Consider the following 23,258-nt stretch of genomic DNA (forward strand, 5'->3'; position numbering starts at 1 on the left):
GCCACGGCCCCCCACCCCCTTTCCTGTTTAAAGAGCAGAAGAAACATCCTATTGGGGTTCTTAAAATAGACCTTGCACGGGGACAATACAGCGGCTTTTTATAGGCGGCTTCAGGAAGTGTCGGGTCTGTTCCTGGGGCTGGAGCCGCCTTGTTCCTGCCCGGTGGAGAAAGGCCCAGGAGCGCTCTTCTCCCTGCAGACCGGCTGTCGGTGCTTCAGTTGTTTTCTGTGTGTGTGTGTGCACATGCGTATGCGTGCATGCGTGTGTGCACACGTGTACGTGCATGCGTGTGCGTGTGCAATGCGTGTGCATGTGTGTACATGCATGTGTGTGCGTGTGTGCACATGCAAAATGTGTGTACATGCGTGTGAGCACATGCGTGTACGTGCATGCGTGTGCGTGTGCAATGCATCTGCGTGTGTGCACATGCGTACGTGCATGTGTGTGCGTGTGTGCACATGCAAAATGTGTGTGCATGTGTGTGAGCACATGCGTGTGTGCATGCGTGTGTGCAATGCGTGTGCGTGTGTGCATGCATGTGTGTGCATGCGTGTGTGCACATGCGTGTGCACGCCCCACCTGGGCTTGAACTCAGCTCCTCCCGCTTGCAGCCCTGTGCTGGTTATCTGGGGGTCGCCCGGGCTGACCCGGCCTGGCGGCCCTGACCCCCGATCCCTGCGATCCCCGATCGCGGCCTCCCGGGGCCGAGGCCGCCGGCTCGCCACGGTCAGTCCTGGCGCCCGAGCTCGGCGGGGCTCCCCCTGCTCCCCAGGGCGGGCCCGGTCCACGCGGGTGCTCTACTTCCGGGGGCGGGGCTCGGATGCTGGCCCCGCCCCGCCCCCCGCCCCGGGACGGTCCGCCCCTGCCGGCCCCACCCCGGCGGCGGCCCGGCCTCCTCCCTCCCAGGGCCGGTTTCCTCCTATTTTGCCATTCTGCGGCCCCGGGGGAGGGAGGAGCGAGGCCCGGGCGCGGGACCCGTCCTGCTCCGCGGCTCCGGCGGCGGCTTTCCCGCTTCGGGGCCGGTGATGGCGACGCGCCCCGCTGGGAGCACGGGAGGATGCCGGCCCTCCCCACCTCACCCCGCCCTCCTCGGCTTCTACCCCGAGGGCCACGCCCCTCCCACCAGACCCCGCCCCCAGCGCGGTCCGGCCACGCCCCTAACCCCTTCCCTTCCAAGGCCCCGCCCCCTCACGGCCCCGCCCCTTAGCTTCCCCAGGCTTCGCCCGTATCTTTCCCAGCCCTGTTCCTGGCCCCGCCCCTCAACTCCAGGCCCCGCCCCATCGTCCCTCTCACAAGCCCCGCCTCCACCCTTCCGGCCCCGCCCCATACCTCCTCCCCCAAGGCCAGCCTACCCTGCAGGCCCCGCCCCGCCCAGGCCCCGCCCCGCCCAGGCCCCGCCCCGCCCAGGCCCCGCCCCCGGCGCGGCGCGGCCCCGCCCTCCCCGGACAGCTGCGTTCAATCAGCGCGGCTTCCAACTCGCGGCCGCGCGCCGGGAAACTTCGGCGTGGAGAGTGTCGGCGCCGGCCCCGCTCGCGCGGCTCCTTCCCTTCCGGCTCCTCCCGGGCCCCGGCCCCGCCGTTCCCTCCCGCGGACCCGGGAGCGCGGCCTCCCCCGCCCCGCCTCTCCCGGAGCGGCCGCGGGCGCGGGCTGCGGGCGGCCCTCCCCGGCGCATGGGGCCCGGCGCGGCCCGGTAGGCGCGGGGCGGCGGCGCCGGGCGGCCGGGACCGGCCCAGCCGCGACCTCGGCCGGGGCCCGCGCCCGTCCCGGAGCCCGCGCGGCGGGTCGCCATGCGCCCGCGGGGCCGGCGGCGGCGGCCGTAGATGAGCGGCGCCCGGGAGGCCGCGCGGGGCCGACATGAGCGACGGGGCGGCCCCGAGGCCCGGGGACGACGGCGCGGCCGGGCTGAGCGAGGTGAGTCCGCGCCGCCGGCCCGCACCCCAGCCCGCACCCCCGCCCGCACCCCAGCCCACCCCACCCCAGCCCAGCCCGCACCCCAGCCCACCCCACCCCAGCCCAGCCCGCACCCCAGCCCACCCCACCCCACCCCACCCCAGCCCGCACCCCAGCCCACCCCACCCTAGCCCACCCCAGCCCAGCCCGCACCCCACCTCAGCCCGCACCCCAGCCCAGCCCACCCCAGCCCAGCCCGCACCCCACCCCAGCCCGCACCCCAGCCCACCCCAGCCCAGCCCGCACCCCAGCCCACCCCACCCCAGCCCGCACCCCAGCCCGCACCCCAGCCCGCACCCCAGCCCAGCCCGCACCCCAGCCCACCCCAGCCCAGCCCGCACCCCAGCCCGCACCCCAGCCCACCCCAGCCCAGCCCGCACCCCAGCCCGCACCCCAGCCCACCCCAGCCCAGCCCGCACCCCAGCCCGCACCCCAGCCCGCACCCCAGCCCGCACCCCAGCCCACCCCACCCCACCCCACCCGCACACCACCCCGCACCCCAGCCCGCACCCCAGCCCACCCCACCCCACCCGCACACCTGCCCGCACCCCAGCCCACCCCACCCCAGCCCGCACCCCAGCCCACCACACCCTAGCCCACCCTAGCCCAGCCCGCACCCCACCTCAGCCCGCACCCCAGCCCGCACCCCAGCCCACCCCACCCCACCCCAGCCCAGCCCGCACCCCACCCCAGCCCGCACCCCAGCCCGCACCCCACCCCAGCCCGCACCCCAGCCCACCCCGCACCCCAGCCCGCACTCCACCCCGTACCTCAACCCCCACCCCACCCCACCCCACCCTCCCCGCCCCGCACCCCACCCCCGCCCCGCCCCACCGGCTCGGTGGGCTCCAGGGGACCGGGACCCCGCGGCGGGGCGCGGGCGGGAGCCGAGCAAAGTGGCCCCGAACTAACTCCATTTCCTGCCGGTCCCGCTCCTGCTGGGACGGGGTTACTGGCGGGGAAACTGAGGTAACGGCAGGCAGCGCCGATGCCGTGAGTGGAGGAGATCCGCCCCCCCATCGCTGAGCCGGGTGGGGTCCGAGCCTGGGGCTCCGCGGGGGGGTGCGGGGAGCCTTTGACCCTGAGGTCGTGTGAGGGCAGGCCCCGGCTCGGTCCCCCCAGCCCGCCGGGTCGCCTCCCCGCGTCACCTCCCCGCTCCCCCACGCCGGCGGGCCCTGGCTCGGTCCCCCCCAGCCGGCCCGGTCCCCTCCCCGCTCCCCTCTGGCAGGCAGGGTCCACGGTCTGGGGGCGCCCCCCGAGGAACTCCCCGCAGGGCCTTGTGCCAGGGCAGGCTGCGGGGCACCCGTCACCCCCAGCACCCCAAGAGCCGAGGCTCCTGCCTGCCGCAGAGGCCCGTCCTGAGGACACCAGCCAGCCTCTGTCCCAACAGTGTCCCTGGCCGAATCTGTGTGCGCCTGTGCATGTCCATGCTGCTCCGGGGCTCGAACTCGGGGCTTCCGTGTCCTCTCAGCTTCTTTTAGCTCAAGGCTAAGGCTCTGCCACCTGAGCCACAGCGCCACTTCCTGCTCTGGTTAGTCACCGTGGAGATGAGATTCTCATAGACTTTCCTGTCCCCCCCCCTTCAAACCGGTCATCCCAGCCTCCTGAGTAGCTAGGATGACACGTGTGAGCCACCCGCACCCAGCCCAGATGCCCCTGGTCCTCCGCATCCACTCATTCATTCTGTTCCTTTGGGGACCAGGCACTTGTGGTTTCCCTGATTTCCTTAGGTGACCCTGGGTCTCCCAGTGTGGATTTCCCCCAGGGCTGAATACTTAGAGCACTCATACGGATGCTCTGTGTTTTTTGTTTTGTTTTCTTTCTTTCCTGTCCGGACATACTTTAAACCAAGGTATGTGTAAAGAGAATTTGTGAGGCGAAGGGAGGGCTGGGGAGGGGTTGCTCATACTGTGGTCTGTGAATCTCAGCTCTGTTTATCCCAGGCAATTGCTTTAACAGTGTCCTTTTCTATATCTGTAGATCAATATCTACAGATCTAAATGTGATTCACGTACATTTTTGGCATTGTGTCATTGGGATAGTATGTGTAAGGATGTGTGTGTGTGCACACCCATATACCCATGCATGTGTGTGTACCCATGCGTGTGCACAGCCATGTACTCATGCATGTGTGTGCCTGACTGGGGCTTGAAGGCAAAGCCTCGCTCTCTGGCTTGGCTTTTTGTCTTACTGATGATGCTCTACTACTGGAATCTGGGCAGACTCCCCTGCTGGGGCTGGCTTTCAAGCACGACTCTCCCAGTTCTCGGCCTCAGCATTACAGATGTGAGCCGTGTTACAGATGTGGGCCGGCAGTGCTGGCTCGGGGTCCTTTTCTTCCAGACGCTGCTTCTCCTTCACTGTGAGGTGTGGGCAAGGTTCCCGCCTTCTCTTTCTGTCTGCCCCCTCTCTGATGGCCAGCTTCTCCTCCTAGTCTAGAAGCCTAGCTCATAAACCCTCAGCAGCCCCTTCAGTGCCCGAGCCTGAGGCTGCCTGGGGTTGTCAATTGCCTGGTGTCCACCAGGCATCTTGGAGGTGGCCAGTGTGGAGGGTCATAAAAAGGAGCCCTGGATCGGCTTGGGATCTTCCCCCTGCTACTGGAGTCCATGAGGGGCACTGACTGGGGACAGCTGTGTCCACGTGGACGCTACAGCATCTTCTCCAGGTGACAGTGACTCCACTCACTTTCTGCCACCTTGGGTCACCAGTGGACGTAATGGTCTCGTGTAGGATGCCGGAGAGCGGGGGTGGGGAATGGGGGGGTGGCGGACAGAGACTGGGGGACACGAGCTGGGGGTGGGCGCGACGCTTTCACCGGGGAGAACTCTGGTGTAGACGTAGGAGGTTCACCAGGCTCTTCTGCTTAATGAGAATCAGCCATCTCCCGAGAGCCTCTGGGTCAGGCCCAGGGGAGTAGAGCCCCCCTACTCAGATGAATATTCAAACACACTTTTATTTGTTCCCCCAAGTGCTTATTATATCTAATCGGCATGCTGACAGAAGCCACAGAAAACGCGGAAGGAAAAATTTGAGAAGCCTAGATTGGCTATTTGTTCCTTTTTCTTAGCTATCAGCTACCCCTATCAAACAGTGCAGGGAAACCATTATTCTCATTCCCATGACGATGATTGGTAATGTGAGGTCGAGGGAGGATGATCAGATCAGCCAAAATTACAGGCTCTCCCTTCAGCCTCCTCCCTCTCACGACAGCTGGAATGGTCACACTTGCAGTCACCTTAAATTCAGTGTCCCCCCCCACCCACCCAACCTTGTCAAGAGAATGCTCTGGAACCCATCTGCCTGGCAGGGGTTTGGGTCAGCAGCGCACTCTTCCTCTAGGCAAAGCCCTGGACCTGTTTTCACTCCCCTCCCGGCCTTACTCACATCTCCTTGGCTCCTCAACCATTTCAGATCTGGAAGGCAGATGGGCGTGAACCCCTGTACCCCCCAGGACTAGCTGTCCCCGTGATGATCTGGTCCCGTACACAGTCACGGACCTCCACGGGAAAATAAGAATATTGTTCCCTTTCCTGTAGTCACCAAAACCTCTGGTCAAGAATAAACAGCTCTCTCCAAGAAGGTGTCCGAAGCCACCGGCGCCTGTTCTTTGCCTTGGAAGCGATATTTAAACGGAACAGGCGGAAATACGCCGTCATTCTTTACTTTGAAACCTTGTCTTTCTCTTTCTCACTTAATACGAAACCTCCTCGGCCAGATCTTCCCGCTGTTGAGGAGTGGCTGGCCCTTCTCTGGGCTTGTGCTGTTTACCTGGGACTGACACCTAGGATCCCAGCTCCTCACTGATACTGAGGAGACCAGAGCAGAGGTGCTTTGTCCTCAGAATTCATTGTCTCCACAGACCGTATCTTGGTAGCCACACCATTAAGTCTGACGTAGTCGATTTGCAGTTCCTTACAAATCAAGTCAGGACCTGCCGGATGACCCAGGGTCCAAGATCCTTAGAGAACCCCGCTGTCAGCCCTGAAGAGCCCAGAGCTGGTATGCGGCTGGCGCGTCGTGAGTGCCCTGCGTCACAGATGTGAGCAGATAAACTGAGCTGAGGTCAAGCCCCAGGACGGCCCCCCACCCCCACCCCGGAAAAAAGAAAGATGGTTAAACAGTCTGGACTTTCCTCTTCCAGCTGAGCTCTAAGCCTTAAGTTGTCTTCACTGTGACGACGTAGACTCCCCATCCCATCCCATTATTATTATTATTATCTTTAAGTGGTTGTACAAGGAAGTTCCATTCTACAAAACAGCGTATGAGTACAAGGCGTCTGACGACATTGTCACCCATCGCTCCCAACCCATCCCTCCGCTCACTTTCTGTTTTAATTGGGATTAGTCATATCTCACAGTCTTTGGAATAGTGATACTCTGTTAAAGTCGCAAACACATTTTAACCGGCACGGGCACATTCAGGTGGACTTGGTGGTTACTGTCTGTCCACCCCTGGGGCTACAGATTCACTCACCCTTGTGTGGACCCCGATGTTTCGCTTCTGCCATTTCTAGGTCCTCATTCGCCGCTGGTTGTGGCAGGCTCAGGCCCCCTCAGGCTCGCGTGAGGTGGTTGTGAAGTCTCATCTGGGATTCCTGTGGGGCACGGCGCAGGCAGGCGGGGAGTCCTGGGTTCTAGACAGCGTGGGAGGTGCCGGCCCTGTCCCGCCCGAGCAGCCCTTCCCTCCCTGGTCTGTCTTTGCTTGCGGTCCCCTCTCCGGTGGGAGGGTGTGCTCTATGGGTGAGCCCGCCGAACTTGATCTGCATCGAAGTGCTCTGGTGGATGCTCTATTTTTTTCTTTTTGTCAGTCGTGGGGCTTGAACTCTGGGCCTGGGCGCTGTCCCTCAGCTCTTCAGCTCAAGGCGAGCGCTCTACCACTTGAGCCACAGCGCCACTTCCTGTTTTCTGGTGGTTTATTGGAGACAAGATTCTCACAGCTTTTCCTGCCCGGGCTGGCTTTGAACCGCAATCCTCCGATCTCAGCCTCCTGAGTAGTTAGGCTGGCAGGCGTGAGCCACCACGCCCAGCTTGGATGTTCTTGATTTAAAAAAATATCCGAATGGATTGGAGTGAAGGGACTCAGGCAGTCCCAAGACGAAGCAGATGGCTTCCTCCTGTAGCCCAGACGTCTAGTTGCCCAAGTGAGGTTGGCCTTTGTCCCCAACTTGTGTCCCCTCGCCCCCACTGTGCACGCCAGCCCTGAGAAGGCCAGAGGAGGAAAACACAGCTCCCTGCAGCGCTGGAACCCAGGCTCAACCACGGCGCGGGCCCCGAGCCCAGCTCTGGTCCCCTACTGACCCCGGTCCTGTCACTGGGGGCTGCAGAGGCCCGAGGCTAGGGAGGAAAGCAAAGGAGCGCAGCTCAGGCCCAGGGGCTGAGGGGGGCCTCCCAGGGAGAGCCCGCGTCCAGCCCCGCCGGCCACCCAGCTGTGGATGGAGCCGCAGGGCTGGCCCGGGAGGCTGCGCGCAGGGGCCAGTGCTGAGCCAGTGGAGGACAGGCCCGGCAGCGACCAGGAACAGAGGTGCCGAGGGCCAGAGGCCAGAGAGAGGCTATTTATGTACTTATTGCTTGAATTGAACTCAGGACCTGAGTGCTGCCCCTGAGCTTCTGTGGAACCACAGCACCACTTCGGGGTTTTTTTCTAAGGGGGTTTATTGGAGATGAGAGTCTCGCGAACCCTCCTGCCTCGGCTGGCTTCAAACCACAGCCCTCAGACCTCAGCCTCCTGCGTAGTGAGGGTGACGGGCGTGAGCCACCGGCGCCGGCCCCTGAGACCTCCTGACTCCCTGACTGCGTTTGAAGGACGCACCTCTCGGGCGTCTTGCTTACCGGTGTGTGGTGCCAGGGTGCTGAGGGAATGGGAAGGGAGTGTCGGGGTGATGCCCGGGAAGGGAATTCAGGGATGCCCTCTCAGACCTCCACGGAAGGAGATCTCCCCATTGTTTGTGACCGGGAAGGTCTCCTCCTGATGACACAGCAACCAGAAGAGCCAGTCTCTATGCAGAGCAACACTCAGGAGCAGCTGAAGCCCGCCTGTAATCCCCGCCTCACTGGAGCCTGAGATCTGAGGATCCCGGTTCAGAGTCAGCCTAAGCAGAAAAGCCTGGGAGACTCCTCTCTAACCACTAAAAAGCCAGAAGCTGGAACTGTGGTTCAAGTCGTAGAGAACGAGCCTGGAGCAAAAAAGCTAAGGGACGGTGCCCAAGGGCCTGAGTTCAAGCCCCTGTACTGGTATTAAAAAAAAAAAAAGTTGATAGATTGCAAAGAAAACCAAGATTATAATAATGATCAACCCTTAGCTTCTAGGACAAAGGTTTTGCTGGTGAGATTTACAGAAATCAGACAAGCCAAAAGTTAAGAGAGATAAAAGGACTTCAGAAAACTCAAGGCTGTGTTCTGTCAGCCAGGGAATGCCCTGATCAACAGCAGCACCAGGAATCCGGAGTAGTAAACACATACACAGAAGGAAAATTAACGGAACACATACTTACTCCCCTGTTCTCCTAGTGAATGCCCTTTTTTTCCTCTTGCTGACTAGAAATAGCTAAAATTAGTACTTAAGGAAAGAGGCAGGTTATTTGTTGTTGTTATTTTGGAAGGTTCACAGTATCCTGATGGGTGGGAAAGAGCTTCACACGGGCCACTACTTCAGATCTTCCTGAAATTCAGCAAAGACGCTGAATTGAGTCTTGCAGAAGTCCTTTAGGGGTGTGTGTGTGTGGGGGGGGGGGAGTCCAGAATTGGCAGTTACTCTTTTCACTTGTTATAATGTAAAGAAAACAGGAGCTTGGGCCGGTCAATTGCCTTTGCAAATAAGCCATAAAAAGCCTGTCTTTTCTGGGAAGTTTGCTGGGTTATCTCACACTCCAGCCCAGAGATCTGATCAATGCTTGGAATGCGGGTGAGACCAGGGGACCCGGAGAGGAGGTGGGAATCTTCAGCCGCCCTCCTCCTCCTCGGCGGGTGGCCGGAGGGCAGGAAGTGTCTGGGGACCGAGTGCGTGCGCAGGGCTGTGGCCTCCCGCTGGAGGCTGGGAGCCACCTGAGCCGCTCGGCAGGGAAGGCTGCCAACCCGGAGAGGCCTGCCTGGCAATTAGAATGCCGAGCAGGGCTCTGATTGGCCGCCGGGGAGGAGTGGGAGTAATTGCTGGTCCTGCCCTCTTCCCGGTTCTTCACTGACTTGTCTGCACATGGCCTGGCCCTCTTGGCCTCCTGACTCACCAGCCCCCTCCTGGCCTCTACAGGTTAGATCGCTTGTTCCAGCTGTGTCTCCTTAGGAGAGAGCGCGGCCCCCTCCTCCCCCCCCTCTCCTCTGCCCCTCCGCCCCCAGCCACATGCTGGGGAAGCTGGTCAGGTGACAGAGGATGGGCAGGGCACGCTTCCACGCCGCTTTGTCTGGGCCAGGTCCTAGTAGTTGGGTGTGACAGACCAGTCTGCCCATCACTTTGCTCATTTGATAAAACTACACAGTGGACTAGACTGAGTTTGGTCATCGTGACCCTAACTTATGCTCGATCTCTTCCTTGTTCCTTTATGTATGCGGCAAACACCAGGTGCCTTCAGTCATCTAAGCTCTGCAGAGACCCGAACAGACTGTTTATGTGTCTTCTCTGTTGGGGGAAGGGCAGTACTGGGATTTGAACTCAGGACCTTGTGCTTATCCCAGGCTGCTGCGTTACTGCTTGTGGCATTCTTCCAGCCCCCTTTCCTCTGCTGCTTCTTATTTTTGTCAGTTGTGGGGCTTGGACTCAGGACCCGGGCACTGTCCCTGAGCTCTTTTGCTCGAGGCTTAGCACTCTACCACTTTGAGCCACGGTGCGTCTTTGGTTTTCTGGTGGTTCATTGGTGATAAAAGTCGCACAGACTTTCCTTCCCCAGCTGGCTTTGAACCACGATCCTCAGATGTCAGCCTCCGGAGTAGCTAGGATGACAGGCGTGAGCCACCAGCAGCGGCTTCCGGCTGTTTTTGAGATGGGGTCTTGTTTTCTTTTTGCCTGGCCAGCTTGGCTGACTGCGGCCTCATCTTGTCAATGCCGTAGCTGAGATGCCAGGCAGGTGGTCCCGTGCCAGACTTCTCTCTGTTGAGATCTGTTCTTCTGAAGTCGGGTTTTGTTTTTATTGTTTGCCCAGGCTGGCCTGTGACTATAAAGTTTCACCCTGCGACATGGCTGGGGTGATAGGCGCACACCCCTGTGCTCAGCTGCTGATTGAGTTGAGGGTCGAAGGTTTTGCCTGGGTTAGCCTCACACGGCAGGCCTCCCAGTCTCTGCCTCCCGAGCAGTTAGGATGACCGCTGTGAGCCGTCAGCGCCCGCCCGGCTCATCTCTGCTCTGATGGTAGGGCACAGCATTCAGGTGGAATCCAGGTCTCGTGCGTGGGGGGACACGGGTCCGGGGGTACCGCGTGCTGTGAGTACAAGGCACACATGGTGCAGAGGCTGGGGCAGCAGGAGGAGGTGTCTTTTGGGGTAAAGGAGCATGGACGATGAAGACCCCCACCCCCCCGCCCACATGGAGTTCCGACCAGATTGCCTGGGGTCTTGTGAGCTACAGGACAGAGTGGGTATCCCCTGCAGAATTGGGAGCCTTGGCCTGACTTTATCTTTCTATTCTTTCCAGATATGTTTTATTGACTATGGGGCAGGCCGGGGGAGGGAGGGACGGTGGTGGGAAGAGCAGGCGTTCGCTAAACCCAGGCAAACGAAGGCCAGGAAGAAGGCCAGGAAGATGGCGTGTCAAGCCCGCTGACAAGGTGGTGTGGCTGGTCCACAGCCAGCTCCTCCTCCTCCTCCACCATATTCCCAGGCTTCTAACCTGCGCTGTTTTCTCTGATCAGAAATAACTGCAGGGGCTGGGAAGATGGCTCCGTGGTAGAGCAGCGCTCGCCTTGCACGCATGAAGCCCCGGGTGCGATTCCTCAGCACCACATTCCCAGAGAAAGCCCCAAGTGGCGCTGTGGCTCAAGAGGTAGAGCGCTAGCCTTGAGCACAGAGAGGCTGAGGGACAGCGCCCAGGCCCTGAGTTCAAGCCCCAGGACCGGCAAAAAAAGAAAAGAAAAAGAACTGCTTATGCCGTGAACATAAACTGTGATTGTTTTTGGACTTTGTTGTCGTATTTGACATCATTTTTCCTTACCAAACGGAGTGGCCTGGCCGCTAACTAAAAACCATCCAAACATTCTGTTCCGTGGCTGGTGGCTCAGTGCTGACAGATGTGTGTGGCGCACGCGGGGGGCTGGTCGCGGGGGGCTGGTCGCGGGGGGCTGGTCGGGGAACTTCCTTCCCGCCGTCATCGGGACCAACTTCCTTCATCTCTTGACAACTTCCGCCTTGACCCTCACAGCTCCCACGCGCGCGGCTTTATTCATTTATAACGAGCTCAGCTCCAGGGAGGCCGCAGAGGTTGGGTGGATGCCCTTTTCCTATTGGAAAGCTACTTGGTGCCAGGTGGGTGCTGGCGTTTGCAGTACCAGAACTTGGGAAGTGGACTCGGGAACGATCACCGTCTGAGGTCAGCCTAGGCAAAACGCTTCATCTCAGCCGATGAGCTGCGTATGGTGGTACCTGCCTGTCATCCCTTCTACATGGATGGCGTGAATGGGAGGATCGAAGTCCAGGCCCACCCTGGACAAAAGCACAAGACCCTATTTTGAAAAGTCACTAAAGCAACCAAAAGGGCTAAGGGCATGACTCAAGTAGCAGAGCACCTGCCTAGCAAGCGTCAGAAACCACAAAAACCAACAGCCACACCAGCAGCAACAAGGGGGCAGAGCAGAGAAGCCAGGCGTGGGTCAGATGAGGGGGAGGTGTCTGGTGGGGAGGGTACCTGCCCGCCTGCAGCTCCGCTTGCCTGGAACATTTGTGCCACAGGGGGAAACTGAGGCCCAAACAAGGTTGGCTGGCGAGGGAGACGCACGTATCCGGGCTCAGCCCCCAGGTTGCCCCTTAAACGTCCTCTGCTCCTGTGCGCGGGATGCCAGGCGTGTGCTCTGGCACTCTCCGAGACTCTGGTCTCCCACCCCGGCCACCCCGGCCGATCATCAGAACCACACGCCCTGAGCTCCGTGGTTTTGTGAGTACGAGCATGGTCTGCTCCCGGTGGGTTGTTGCTGGCAAAGCTTGCCTTGCTGAGGCTTCGGGATAAAAATCCCAAAGAGCAGCCGCTTCTATTTTGGGCTCGAGTGAGCTGGCTCACTGTTTGGCTGAGTGATCAGCGGCTGTGTATTGACCAAGCCTCTCTGTTGTCTTCTTTATTTTTCTGGATGAGTCGTGGAGCCTGAACTTGGGGCCTGGGCGCTGTCCCTGAGCTCTTTTGCTCAAGGCTCGCGCTCTACCGCCTTGAGCCACACCTCCCCTTCCTCTTCTTTTTGCTGCTTCGTTGGAGGTAAGAGTTTCTCGGATTTGCCTTCCCCAGGCCGGCTTTGAACCTCGATCCTTCTGTCTCAGCCCCTGAGTAGCTGGGAGCGTGAGCTGTTTGTACCGGGCTGTCCTCAGACACATTTTTGGGGCGTGGTCACACAGTGGAGCAAGCACGGTGTGGCCCCCCCCCCCCCCCGCACCTAGGAGGAGGGTTGGGTGGAGGCGGGGCTGGCCTGGCCGGGCTGTCGGCTGCGTGGAGATGATGAATTGGAAGGTGACCACGCAGACGGCCCCTGGTGGCATGCTCAGCGTACAGCGTTGCCATAACAACGCGCCCCACGCGTGTCCGGGCGTGTCAGGATGTGGCGGAGACCGGCCCCGGCTACTTGGAGCTCAGCGGCGTGGTCCAGAATGACCTCGAGAGCCCCCCCCCCCCCGTTCTCCCTCGTTGCCTTCCCGACAGTCGCGGCCTGGCTGTCTGATGATAGCCCAGTCGCAGCTCTGAGATGCAAACGCATCCTTCACAGGGAAACGGCTAGAACTCACCAGAGCGCCAGCCGGCGCCTCCCGGCCCGTCACGGAAGCTCTCAGAAATGAAGGCTGGGGCTGGGAGGGTGGCTCCTTGATAGAGTGCTCGCCTGGCACCATGAAGCCCTGGGTTTGATTCCTCAGTACCACAGACACAGAAAAAGCCAGAAGAGGGCTGGGAAGGTGGCTCCGTGGTAGAGTGCTTGCCTTGCATGCATGAGGCCCTGGGTTCGATTCCTCAGCACCACATAAGCAAAAAGAAAAAAGCCGGAAGTGGCGCTGTGGCTCAAGTGGTAGAGCGCTCGCCTTGAGCTGAAGAGCTGAGGGACAGCGCCCAGGCCGAGTTCAGGCCCCACGACCGGACCCCCCCCCCAAAAAAATTTAAAATTAAAAAAGAAAAAGCCAGAAGTGGCGCTGTGGCTCACGTGGTAGAGCACTAGCCTTGAGCAAAAGAAACTCAGGGACAGCGTTCAGGAACTGAGTTCAAGCCCCAGGACTGGGAAAGGAAGGAAGGAAGGAAGGAAGGAAGGAAGGAAGGAAGGAAGGAAGGAAGGAAAGAAGGACTGAAGGCAGGTACGTAACGGTGGGACTTTGCTTCTGGTCTCTATAATATCCTATATTATATCCTATATGTAATTGTGGCCTGTGAGCTAACAGGGAAAAAAACAACCCCCAAACCTCAGGAAAGGAAACCCCCCCCTTTCTTCGGAAGCAGCCAAGCCGGGCAGTCCCGTTGCAGTATTCATTTGCAAGTGCGCAAGCTGCGCTAAGTGCTTTTTTTCTTGGGTGAGTGAGTTTTACTCTGTGGGAATGATACGGTGGGAAGTGCACCTCCCTCGCTGGAGTGTTGTTAAATGTCGTGTGCATAGGTTTCTGTCTGGAGTTAATAGTGTAGCCGATAAAGCATAGGTTACTACCGGACGCGTTGGCCTGCAGAACGAGTTGTGGGAACAGCAGGAGGAGCGTTTCCATCCAAGCCTTCATTGGTGATCCTGAGCATCGAGAACCACAGCTGGTGTCCCACGGGCTGGGTGGGGGACCCTGGGGTTCTGCTGCTCATGGAGGAGGTCGGTGTGGGGTGAGCAAACTGCAGCTCTCAATCAGTGTCATGAGTACGGAGCCTTGTGAGGCTGCGGACTTGCTCTTTTCCAGAGCTCAGATGACTCTCGGCCGCTTCCTTCCATGCACCTACCTTTAATTCACTCGCTTTTTAAAAATACGCCACCCATTAAGAATTCATAGGGAAAGGCTAATTTTGGAGGGGGGGGGAGCTGTCTTCCAGGCTGGGCTGGAGCCCGGGCCTGTGGCGCGGTGTGTGCGCGCTTCACCGCCGAGCTGGCCCCCGCCCTGCAGCGAGCATGTCATTAGAAATTCCTGGACCGCCTAGAACACACCACAGCGTGGTAAAAACCCAGGCGGTCACCGTGTCCAAGAGCAGCACTGTGCGGGCATCCTTTTTTTTTTTCCTGGTTATTTACCTGCTAGAAACTTTCAAGGCACCAACCCCTCCGTCCTGATGCCCTCGCTCCCTGCTTCTCACTCTAGCCTGACTCTGGCCCGGCCACCAAGCTCCGAGAGCCTCCCTTCCCCTGGAATGGGGGCTGGGAGCTGCCGTCCGGCCTTGCTCCGGCCCAGCCGCCCCTGCCCACGGCTCCACCCCACCTCTGCCCGCGCACCTACCACGCGCAGCTCCTGCGCTGCACGGCCAGCGCCATCCGGCTCATTCCGCCCCGCGCGCCCACAGCTGGGCTCCCCGGGGCCCACAGCCAGGCACCCCGGGGCCCGCAGCCGGGCTCGCCCTCCCTGCTGGCGCAGCACCGAGCCCTCACCATGCATGCATTCATTCGTTCATTCGTTCATTCACTCGTTCATTCATTCGTTCATTCATTTTCCTGCTTACTCTTTGTTTTTCTTAACGCAGTGGCAATGCCTTTTCTTGGTTCCGGTGGGAAGTAAGTGGGTAATCAAGAGCCTGTCACGACTGTCAGGAAGCACTGGGCTGCATTCTTTTTTTTTTTTTTTTTTTTATTTTTATTTTTTTCCGGTCGTGGGGCCTGAACTCTGGGCCTGGGCGCTGTCCCTCAGCTCTTCAGCTCAAGGCGAGCGCTCTACCACTTGAGCCACAGTGCCACTTCCGGCTTTTTTCTTTTTGCTTATGTGGTGCTGAGGAATCGAACCCAGGGCCTCAGGCATGCAAGGCAAGCGCTCTACCACTGAGCCACCTTCCCAGCCCCTGGGCTGCATTCTTGAAGTCCGGTGTTCCTTCCAAAGAAGCAAACATTTCACAGCCTCAGCCCCGTGTTTTCTCTAGTTTCTGTCCATGTGTATTTTCTCTATAAGAAACTTGGTTTTGAAGCTGCGGCGTGTTTGGCACAGTGGCTGCGTAGACGGTGTTTTTCTCCTGCAGCAGTCTTCCTTGGTCTGTGGGGGCTTCGCTGCTCGACCCCCCCCCCTCGCCCTGGGACCCGTGATGGAGCAGACGCTGTGTGTGCTGCGCTTTTCCTGTGTGCACTCCTAAGGCCACGCGCGTCTACCGATGAGGCACAATTAGAAAGTTGAACGGCTACAGCAACATATTGCAATACAAGTTATTTAACTTAGGAATTTGTCCCCCCCCCCCCCCAGAACTTTCCATTTAGTATTTTTGAACTGGAGTCCAATGCAGGTAACAGTCCAGAAAGCAAGAGATGTAGATCAAGAGGCCCACTACTGGGTCTTTAATTAAGGGGGGGAGGGGAGCTTGGAGAAGGGTTAGGGGTGAGGGGGCAGAAATGGGTGTAAATGGAGAATCTGGGCGCTGTGTCTGCTGTTTTTAAGAAAAAGCTGGGGTACCCTGAGGCCCTGGGGTGGTCTCTGTAATACAATCCAAAGACTATAGAGGGTCAGTTTGAAAAGACCAGGCACGCAGGCCGTATAATAAATTGGGACCATCTGTTGTTCTTCTTCGGCCTGCTTGCTTGGACTTCTGCCTGTTGCTTACTTAAGAATTCCTTTAAGATGGAGGAAAGCTGCGGTGTCAGCTGCCAGAGGGACCAGCCAGGCTTTGTAGGAAGGGGTGTGGGGGGACAAGCAGGGCTGTGCAGGGAAGGGGTGTGGGGGGACGGGCAGGGCTCTGCAGGGAAGGGGTGCGGGGGACGGGCAGGGCTCTGCAGGGAAGGGGTGCGGGGGACGGGCAGGGCTCTGCAGGGAAGGGGTGCGGGGGACGAGCGGGGCTGGGTAGCAGCGCTAGGAGCTAGCCCAGGCCCGAGCTGCCACCCTGTTTCCACACGGGCTCCGCGCTGGTTCCGCTGTGGCTTTGTCCTCGTGGCTTTGTCCTCGTGGCCCGGCCGGGGTGAGGGGTCACTGGCCGCCCTTGTTTGTAGTCACCAAGTAACACCTGATTTTCAAGTGGGAGGCAAGGCTGTTTTGCCTGACCCTCTGAAAACGGCCGCGTCTCTTCCTGGCATGCACGCCCGTCTGTGGTCCGCGTGGGCCTGGCTCTCCAGCCGTGTGGGGTCGCTCTGGTCTGCCGGGGGTACTGGGGTGTCTGCTGGGCATCAGGGAACCTAAACCCTGGTGTCCGGGGAGCCTCTTTTTGCGCGGCTGGGTTTGCACCCGGGCCCGTGCTGGCCGGGCGGCCCACCTCTCACCCTTTTTCCGCATTCGTTATTTTTCCACCGTTTTTGCCTTTGGTTTTTGTTTGCCCCGTGCCAGCCCTGACCCACTGTTGTTCTACCCGTCGCCTCCTGGGTAGCTGGCGCTACAGGAACACACTCCCGGGTCTGCCTCCTCTTTGAGAGGCCTCCCAAGCTCTTTCCATGCCTGGGCTGGTCCCGAGCATCTTCCCCCTGTTCTCCCCTGAGTGGTTGGGACGACAGGCGTGAGCCACCGTGCCTGGCTCCCCACGCACCCCGTTTTAACCACCGGGCCAAAAACATGTTACCCTTACAGATTGCTGGTTTAATGGCCACTCCCTGTAGGTAACAAGATTATTCCTTGGAAATTCCTAAACCGAGCTCTTTGGTTAAATGCAAACGTACGGTTCAAGAGCTTGGTGTTAATTTTTGTTTAAAGTGGACATGACCAAAATGCTCATGTGGAACATTTAACCTATGACTTGGTCAACCAGGCCGTGGAATGGGTTTAGCTCGTGGAATCAGGACCGTTTGTGTCTCAGAGTTGGGGGGGGGGACTGGCTCGAGGCTGGGGGTTTTTGGTTTCTTCGTTGTTTTGCCTCTAAGGAGCTCAGTTGTCCAAATAGCCCTCCTTGGATGACCCGAGGCTGTAGTTGCTGGGGTGGGTGGTTGTTCAAGAAGGGGTTTTGTTGGTCGTGGGGCTTGAACTCTGGGCCTGGGCGCGGTCCCTCAGCTCTTCAGCTCAAGGCGAGCACTCTACCACTTGCGAATACTAACCAGAACACTAACCTGGTCTCGATTTCCAAGTGTTCGGAGTCCCAATGACAAGAGGGCGGCTCAGTCAGGAACTCCCTCCTCGCCCGGTCCCTGGAGACTGACACCATCCGCACGCCAGCCTAAGGGTCATTCATTTAGGGTCTAGCTGCACACCTAAGTGCTTTGAAACGTGGCTTTGACCTCTTTCTCCTGTGGAAGTGTTGCCTCCTTCCCCCCCCCCCCTCCCGCCTCGATGCAGTCTTCCACTGTTCCCAAGATACCAGACACCAGACACGACCATTCGTGATACCCGAGTCAGACGTGGCTCAGGATAAAGCCTCGAGCGTCGGGCTCCCGACTTTCCACTCACTAAGGGGTCATCCGTCCCCTCCAGCCGGGGCCCTGAGCGACGTCCAGCCTTCTGGTGTCCGGTGTGGTGTTGGAAGCTGGTGTGCGGGGAGGGGAGTAGGGAGGGGAGCCGTGTGCTGGGAGGAGACATGGACGTAGGGACTGGAAAGGAAGCCATGACACGTCTCTTGCATGGGAGCAACTCTGGTTCTTTGTTTTGGTCGGTCGTGGGGCTTGAACTCTGGGCCTGGGCGCTGTCCCTCAGCTCTTCAGCTCAAGGCGAGCACTCTACCACTTGAGCCACAGTGCCACATCCGGTTTTCTGGTGGTTCATGGGAGAGCAGAGTCTCATGGACTTTTCCTGGCTTTGAACTGCGATCCTCAGATCTCAGCCTCCTGAGTAGCTGGGATGACAGGCGTGAGCCACCAGCACCGGCTGATTCTTTTCCAGAAGCTTGTCCGGTGTCACCGTCCACCCCTCAGGTCCCGTGGATAGGTCAGGAGTGGGGGAGGGGGAGGAGGGGCTTTCTCTCTCTCGTTCTCTTCCTGTGCTCTGGCATTTCCATTTGTGCAGGATTTCACGCTAGGAAGCAAATAGTGGTAAGGCAGCAGCCCTCCGATCCACTCATCTTTCTGCCGCCCCAATTAGCAGCAGCTCCCACGGCCAGCTGGACTTCATTTCTGTGCGTCTCTGCTGCCTTCCACCTGATGGTGGTTTAATTAGCCTCTGATTGAAAATTCAAATGAATGAAGGACGGCAGGGGCAAGAAGGATCCACGTACTGGGGGAGATTCATTCACAGGAGTGTTTCTTTGCAGTGCAAGCATTACTGTATTCACTTGCTCGTAAATTCCTAGCAGCTAATTATATCTTGTTCTTGGTGTTGATAGAATTGCGTTCCTATTTCCAGGTTAGATACTGGAAAGGTTGGGTGGGGGGAGGGAGAGGGGTATGCAACATTGGCAAGTAGACTTTTGTGATTAGAAATGACTGAGGAGGAGGAAATGCTGTTTGGGTTATGCAGAATGAGCACAGGAGAGTCAGAGAAGTGAATCAAAGAAACCAAAGAAAGGTAATTGTTTCTCTTCTTTTGTTGTTGGTGGTGGGGCTTGAACTCTGGGCCTGGGCGCTGTCCCTCAGCTCTTCAGCTCAAGGTGAGCACTCTACCACCTGAGCCACTGCACCACTTCCGGTTTTCTGAGTGGTTTATTGGAGGTGAGAGTCTCCCGGAGTTCCTGCCCAGGCTGGCTTTGAACCGTGATCCTCATGACAGGCGTGAGCCACCAGCGCCCGGCGTTTCTCTCTTTTTTAATGTGGCTCTGTCGGGGAAAGTGGAAACGAGGGCATCCGCCAGACTGTACTTGTAGGTTCTTGTAAGACTAAAAACACATGCACGGAATTTGTCTGGATGATGATGTGTGTACGCCCAGAGAACAGAGAACGAATGTGGTCATTCCACGCACGTTACCGTTGGTGAAATATCTGGACCAGAGCCTTAGATAATCAAAGCCACGTTTCTTTTTTGGTACAACTGAAAAAAAAAGTCATGAACTAACACAGTGAGTGGTTTTGCTTCGGTTGCTTTGGTGCCTGGCGGGGCCTGGGGTCGCCGGGTCGCCGGGTCTCTGGGTGGCAAGCGGGAAAAGCAGCAGCTTCGCGGTGGGGACCTCTCTGTCACCCTGCTAGCATCATCTTCCTTGCCGCCTCCCTCCTCCTAATTGCGGCCCCGACATTTGCACGAAAATCACCCGGGGCGCTGAGCTAGATGCATTAGCCCCTTCTGCAAAAACAAAACCAGGGGAAAAAAAAAAACACAGCAACACATCCATTGACATTTTGGCCTTGCTAACCTCATTAACGGTAGTAGTGGGAGAGTCTGGCTTTTAGCGGGGGATGAACCCTCCCGGCTCCTAATTAGTTAATGTAAATGCCGCGCCATTAATCAGATTCAGAAAGCCACCACGATTTATCGATTTAATCACGTGTGTCAGTGTGACTGAACAAAACTGGATTCGTCCAGAGCTAGGGAGCTGGAAGTGTCACTGATAACATCGGGGATTCAAGCGGGGGTTCAGCCACACAAGCATCGCAGTCATTCGGGTTCCCCCGCGAATTCACACCCAGCTCCCCTGGTCACCAAGATGCCCACCCTGCCCCAGGGGAGCCTGAGCGGCCAGGCCGGGCAGGAGCCGGGCTGCTGGTGATCCATGGGCTTTGTAAAGAGCCAAGGATGGTGCCTGCCCTCCAGAGCTCAGTCTCCCTCCGGAGCCCGGAGCCTGGAGCTCGGAGCCCTGCCGACCTGTGCCTCTCCAGCCCCGCCCTTCATCCTCCCTCCACTGTCACCTTGATGCTTTCTCTTTTTTTGTTGTTGGTTGTGGGTCTTGAACTCTGGGCCTGGGCGCTGTCCCTCAGCTCTTCAGCTCAAGGCGAGCGCTCTACCTCTTGAGCCACAGCGCCACTTCCGGTTTTCTGGTGGTTCATTGGAGATCAGAGTCTCATGGACTTTCCTGCCCGGGCTGGCTTTGAACCGCGATCCTCAGGTCTCAGCCTCCTGAGTGGCTGGGATGGCAGGCGGGAGCCTCGGCGCCCGGCTCTCCTTCATGCTTTCTCTCCGTGGTCCCTGTGGCGCCTTTAGCTTCTCTGGCACAGTCCCCTTTGGTTGGCTGAGTCTGCTGTAGGGGTGACAGCCCCCGACACTGCCAGCAGCGGCTGACGTGGCGTAGTTTGAAAGCCGAGGCCCAGTGTCTGGACGTTCTAGAAGCCCGTCAAAACGAGTCCTCAGCCAGCCAGAGGCGTGCTGACAGGTGACTGGGGTTTGGCCGCTTGCTTCTGGGGTTGTACTGGTCAGCGGTGCGCTGCCATGGCCGAGTCCTGGAGGCCGCTGGCCTTGGCAGGGAAGAGGACTCTTTGGCTCAGGGTCTCCAGGGCAGAGGGTGGTTGGTGGCGCTCCCGGGTAGGAGAAGCACACGGTGAACCGGGCGAGGTCGCCCGGCGCGGTGCTTGGGGGACAGATGCCATGCCACGGAGTTGGGTGAACGGTGAGCTAGTAGTTCTGGGAGCCGCTGCACGTCCCCCGGGGTCAGTGAATGGAGCGACGCTGGTGTTGGTGCCGTGGCTAGTCCAGGGACGCTGGCATGGGCGCTGGTGCTGCCCGACCCCAGCTGAATCTTAACCCTGCCCGGAGACACGGCTGTCTCCTCTACCATCGCCTTCTCTTTGTTACCCACGTCCTGAGTCAGGCGCCCAGAAATCTGGGCTCCTCATGAGGAACTGAGGGAGGGAGGAACATTTTAAAGGGCTTCCATAAGCAGGAGGAAGAGATTCGTTGTGGTGTGTGTGGGGGGGCATATTCTGTGTGTGCACGCGCGTGTGTGTGTGTGCACGTGTGTGTGTGTGTGTGTGAGACAGGGAAAGAGAGAGAAGGGGAGGGAGGAGGGGGAGGAGGGACGGACACGCCTCAGGATGGGGGGTGTTAAACCTGTTCTACCAACATGGTTTACTGATGTGATCACTGCTGCTTCTCTTCATTAGCCGGCCGCCCGCCAGGCCCTGTCTGCGCAGGGTCCTCCGGCCCGCCCGCCCGCCCGCAGCTCCTCCCAGGGAGGCGTTGCCGGTCACGGAGCACCCTGCGGGACCTGGGGAGCACTCCGCGGCCACCGCCACCGCGTAGGGACAGGCGGGCGAGTTGCAAGGCGGCTTGAGGTGAAGGGGCACGTGCCGCCCGCTGCCCACGCCTCCCCTGAGCCGGCACAGGCAAACCGCACGCAGTCAGCCCGGGACCCCCCCCCCCCCCCCCCCCCGCAGCCGCGTCTGTCCAGAGCGCTCTCGTGCTGTGCGCACCGTGTGTGGAAGCGTCCCGCCCTGCTTTGGACAGTGGCTGTCCCGTCTGAATGCACTTCCTCTGACTTCAGAGGTTCTTCACAGCTGAGGGTGGCTCACTGGTGGTGGTGGTGGTGGTGGTGTGTGTGTGTGTATGTATGTTAGTGCGCGTGCATGCATATGTGTGTGCACCCATCCTGGGGCTTGAACTCGGGGCCTGGGGACTGTCCCTGAGCTTTTTTAGCTCAAGGCTGGTGTTCTGTCACTTGAGCTGCAGCTTCACTTCCGGTTGTTTTTTTTTTTTTTTTTTTTTTTGGGTGATTCACCAGAGATCAGAGTCTCATGGACTTTCCTGCCCTGGCTGGCTTTGATCCACAACCCTCAGCTCTCGCCTCTTGAGTAGTCGGGATGACAGGCGAGAGCCACGGTGCCCGGCTCGGTCTTGATTCTTGACCAGCCTTTGGTCCTCCGTCGTGGTGGAAAAATCTGTGTTCCTTGGTCAGGCGGCTTCCTGGCTTTCCTGGAGGTGGGGGGCGCCTTTGTGAGCGCCTCAGTTTGCCTTCAGGTGGAGGGGATTGAAGAATGGGGGTTGGGGTTTGGGTTTCTTTTTTTTAAGTGGCCGTTCATCATAGAATGGCAGGAGGTGTCTGAAGCACACTGTTTTGCTTCTTCTATGTAATCTGTCCAAAGCTGGACGCAGCTTGTGCATGATTGGCAGGCCTTGTCCCTGTGGGACAAGGTCACCGGGGCGGTGACCTTAAAGGTCTAATCAGCATATTACCTGGAGTCAGCGGGAGGAGCCACTGCGTGGTGAATTCACTTCCTTCTGTCCAGGCGCAAGGCCCTGTTTGGAAGGTTGCAGCCGCCGCCCCTGGGATCGCCCCCTGCCTGCCCCTGGGCCCCTCGGCCTTGGTCTGTGTCGGTGTGCAGCCTCTGCGCCTCCGGCAGGATGCAGGCCGGGCTGTGTGATTCCGCTGATGCCGTCCTTCCCTGTCTTACCTTCGGTGCATTCCCCTGCTTACAGAACAGACCCGTCTCAGGGCCCCTCGCGCTGAAACGCGTCTGCTCATGAGGATGGCTTTCACTCCGGTTTCTTCTGAAATCGTTTCCCAGTGCCGCGCTCTCGGGGCGCACCTGCAGACCGGCTCATGGGCTCCTGGCGACTGCCCACGTCGGTCAGCGCTTCGCCCCAGACTGGCTGGACGAGGTGTGCCGCCTTGACCTTCACCGTGGGGTCTGTCAGTGCCGCGAGGTCTGGACTGGAGCTCCGCGTGCTTGGCAGCGGGGGGAGCTCGCGCTCGGCTCTCAGCAAAAGGCTGGCACGGCGTCAAGGTGAAGAGAAAACTGGCTCCGGGAGGCCCAGGGCCTTCTCTCCAAGCGGAGACCGTACCAGGCGGGACAGGCCGAGGGCGTGCCGCCGCACACCCCCTGGGGTCAGTGCGCACCCCAACCTGAGCGGGTCTGGAAATGGACTCAGCCACGGTGTGCACGCGGCACAGGCAGATGCACCCATCGGCCTCGACCTTGGGGTACCTGGACCAGCTGTGCTGTCCTGGCTGGAAACCCTGGCTGGAGGGGGGGGGGGGACGGGGAGGGGCAGCCATCGGGGGAGGGGCAGCCATGGGGGAGGGGCAGCCATGGGGGAGGCTCTTCCTCTCACTGTTCAGTGAGGCTCTCGGCTCAGCGTGTGTTCCTGGTGTGCTGTGGCGTGGGATTCTCTCCTGTCTGAGCATCTGTTCCTCCCGAGCACAGGTCACGTCTGGTTTTCTTGTCCATCTGCCACACCGGGCAGCGTGGGACATAATAGGTGCTCACTAAAGGGTGTGTGGGGTCTTGGGGCAGTGGTGGTGGTAATCCCTGCTTCCCTGGTTTCTTGTGTAGATAGGGA

The 23,258-nt window shown here is 59.3% G+C and overlaps 1 protein-coding gene across 2 annotated transcripts in view; it reads left to right on the plus strand.

Moving 5' to 3' along the window:
* Positions 1–1,768: 1,768 nt before the first annotated feature.
* Positions 1,769–23,258, plus strand: part of LOC138803593 (colorectal mutant cancer protein-like) — a 91,200-nt gene continuing 69,710 nt past the window's right edge. For both annotated transcript variants that reach the window (XM_069987651.1, XM_069987653.1), the window contains exon 1: positions 1,769–1,911. In XM_069987651.1, the coding sequence (XP_069843752.1) occupies positions 1,855–1,911 (57 nt within the window). In that variant the 5' untranslated portion in view covers positions 1,769–1,854. The remainder of the gene's footprint in view (positions 1,912–23,258) is intronic.

Source organism: Dipodomys merriami, unplaced genomic scaffold (genome assembly GCF_024711535.1).
Source record: "Dipodomys merriami isolate MVZ:Mamm:240054 unplaced genomic scaffold, mDipMer1.0.p SCAF_342, whole genome shotgun sequence".
Classification (NCBI taxonomy): domain Eukaryota; kingdom Metazoa; phylum Chordata; class Mammalia; order Rodentia; family Heteromyidae; genus Dipodomys; species Dipodomys merriami.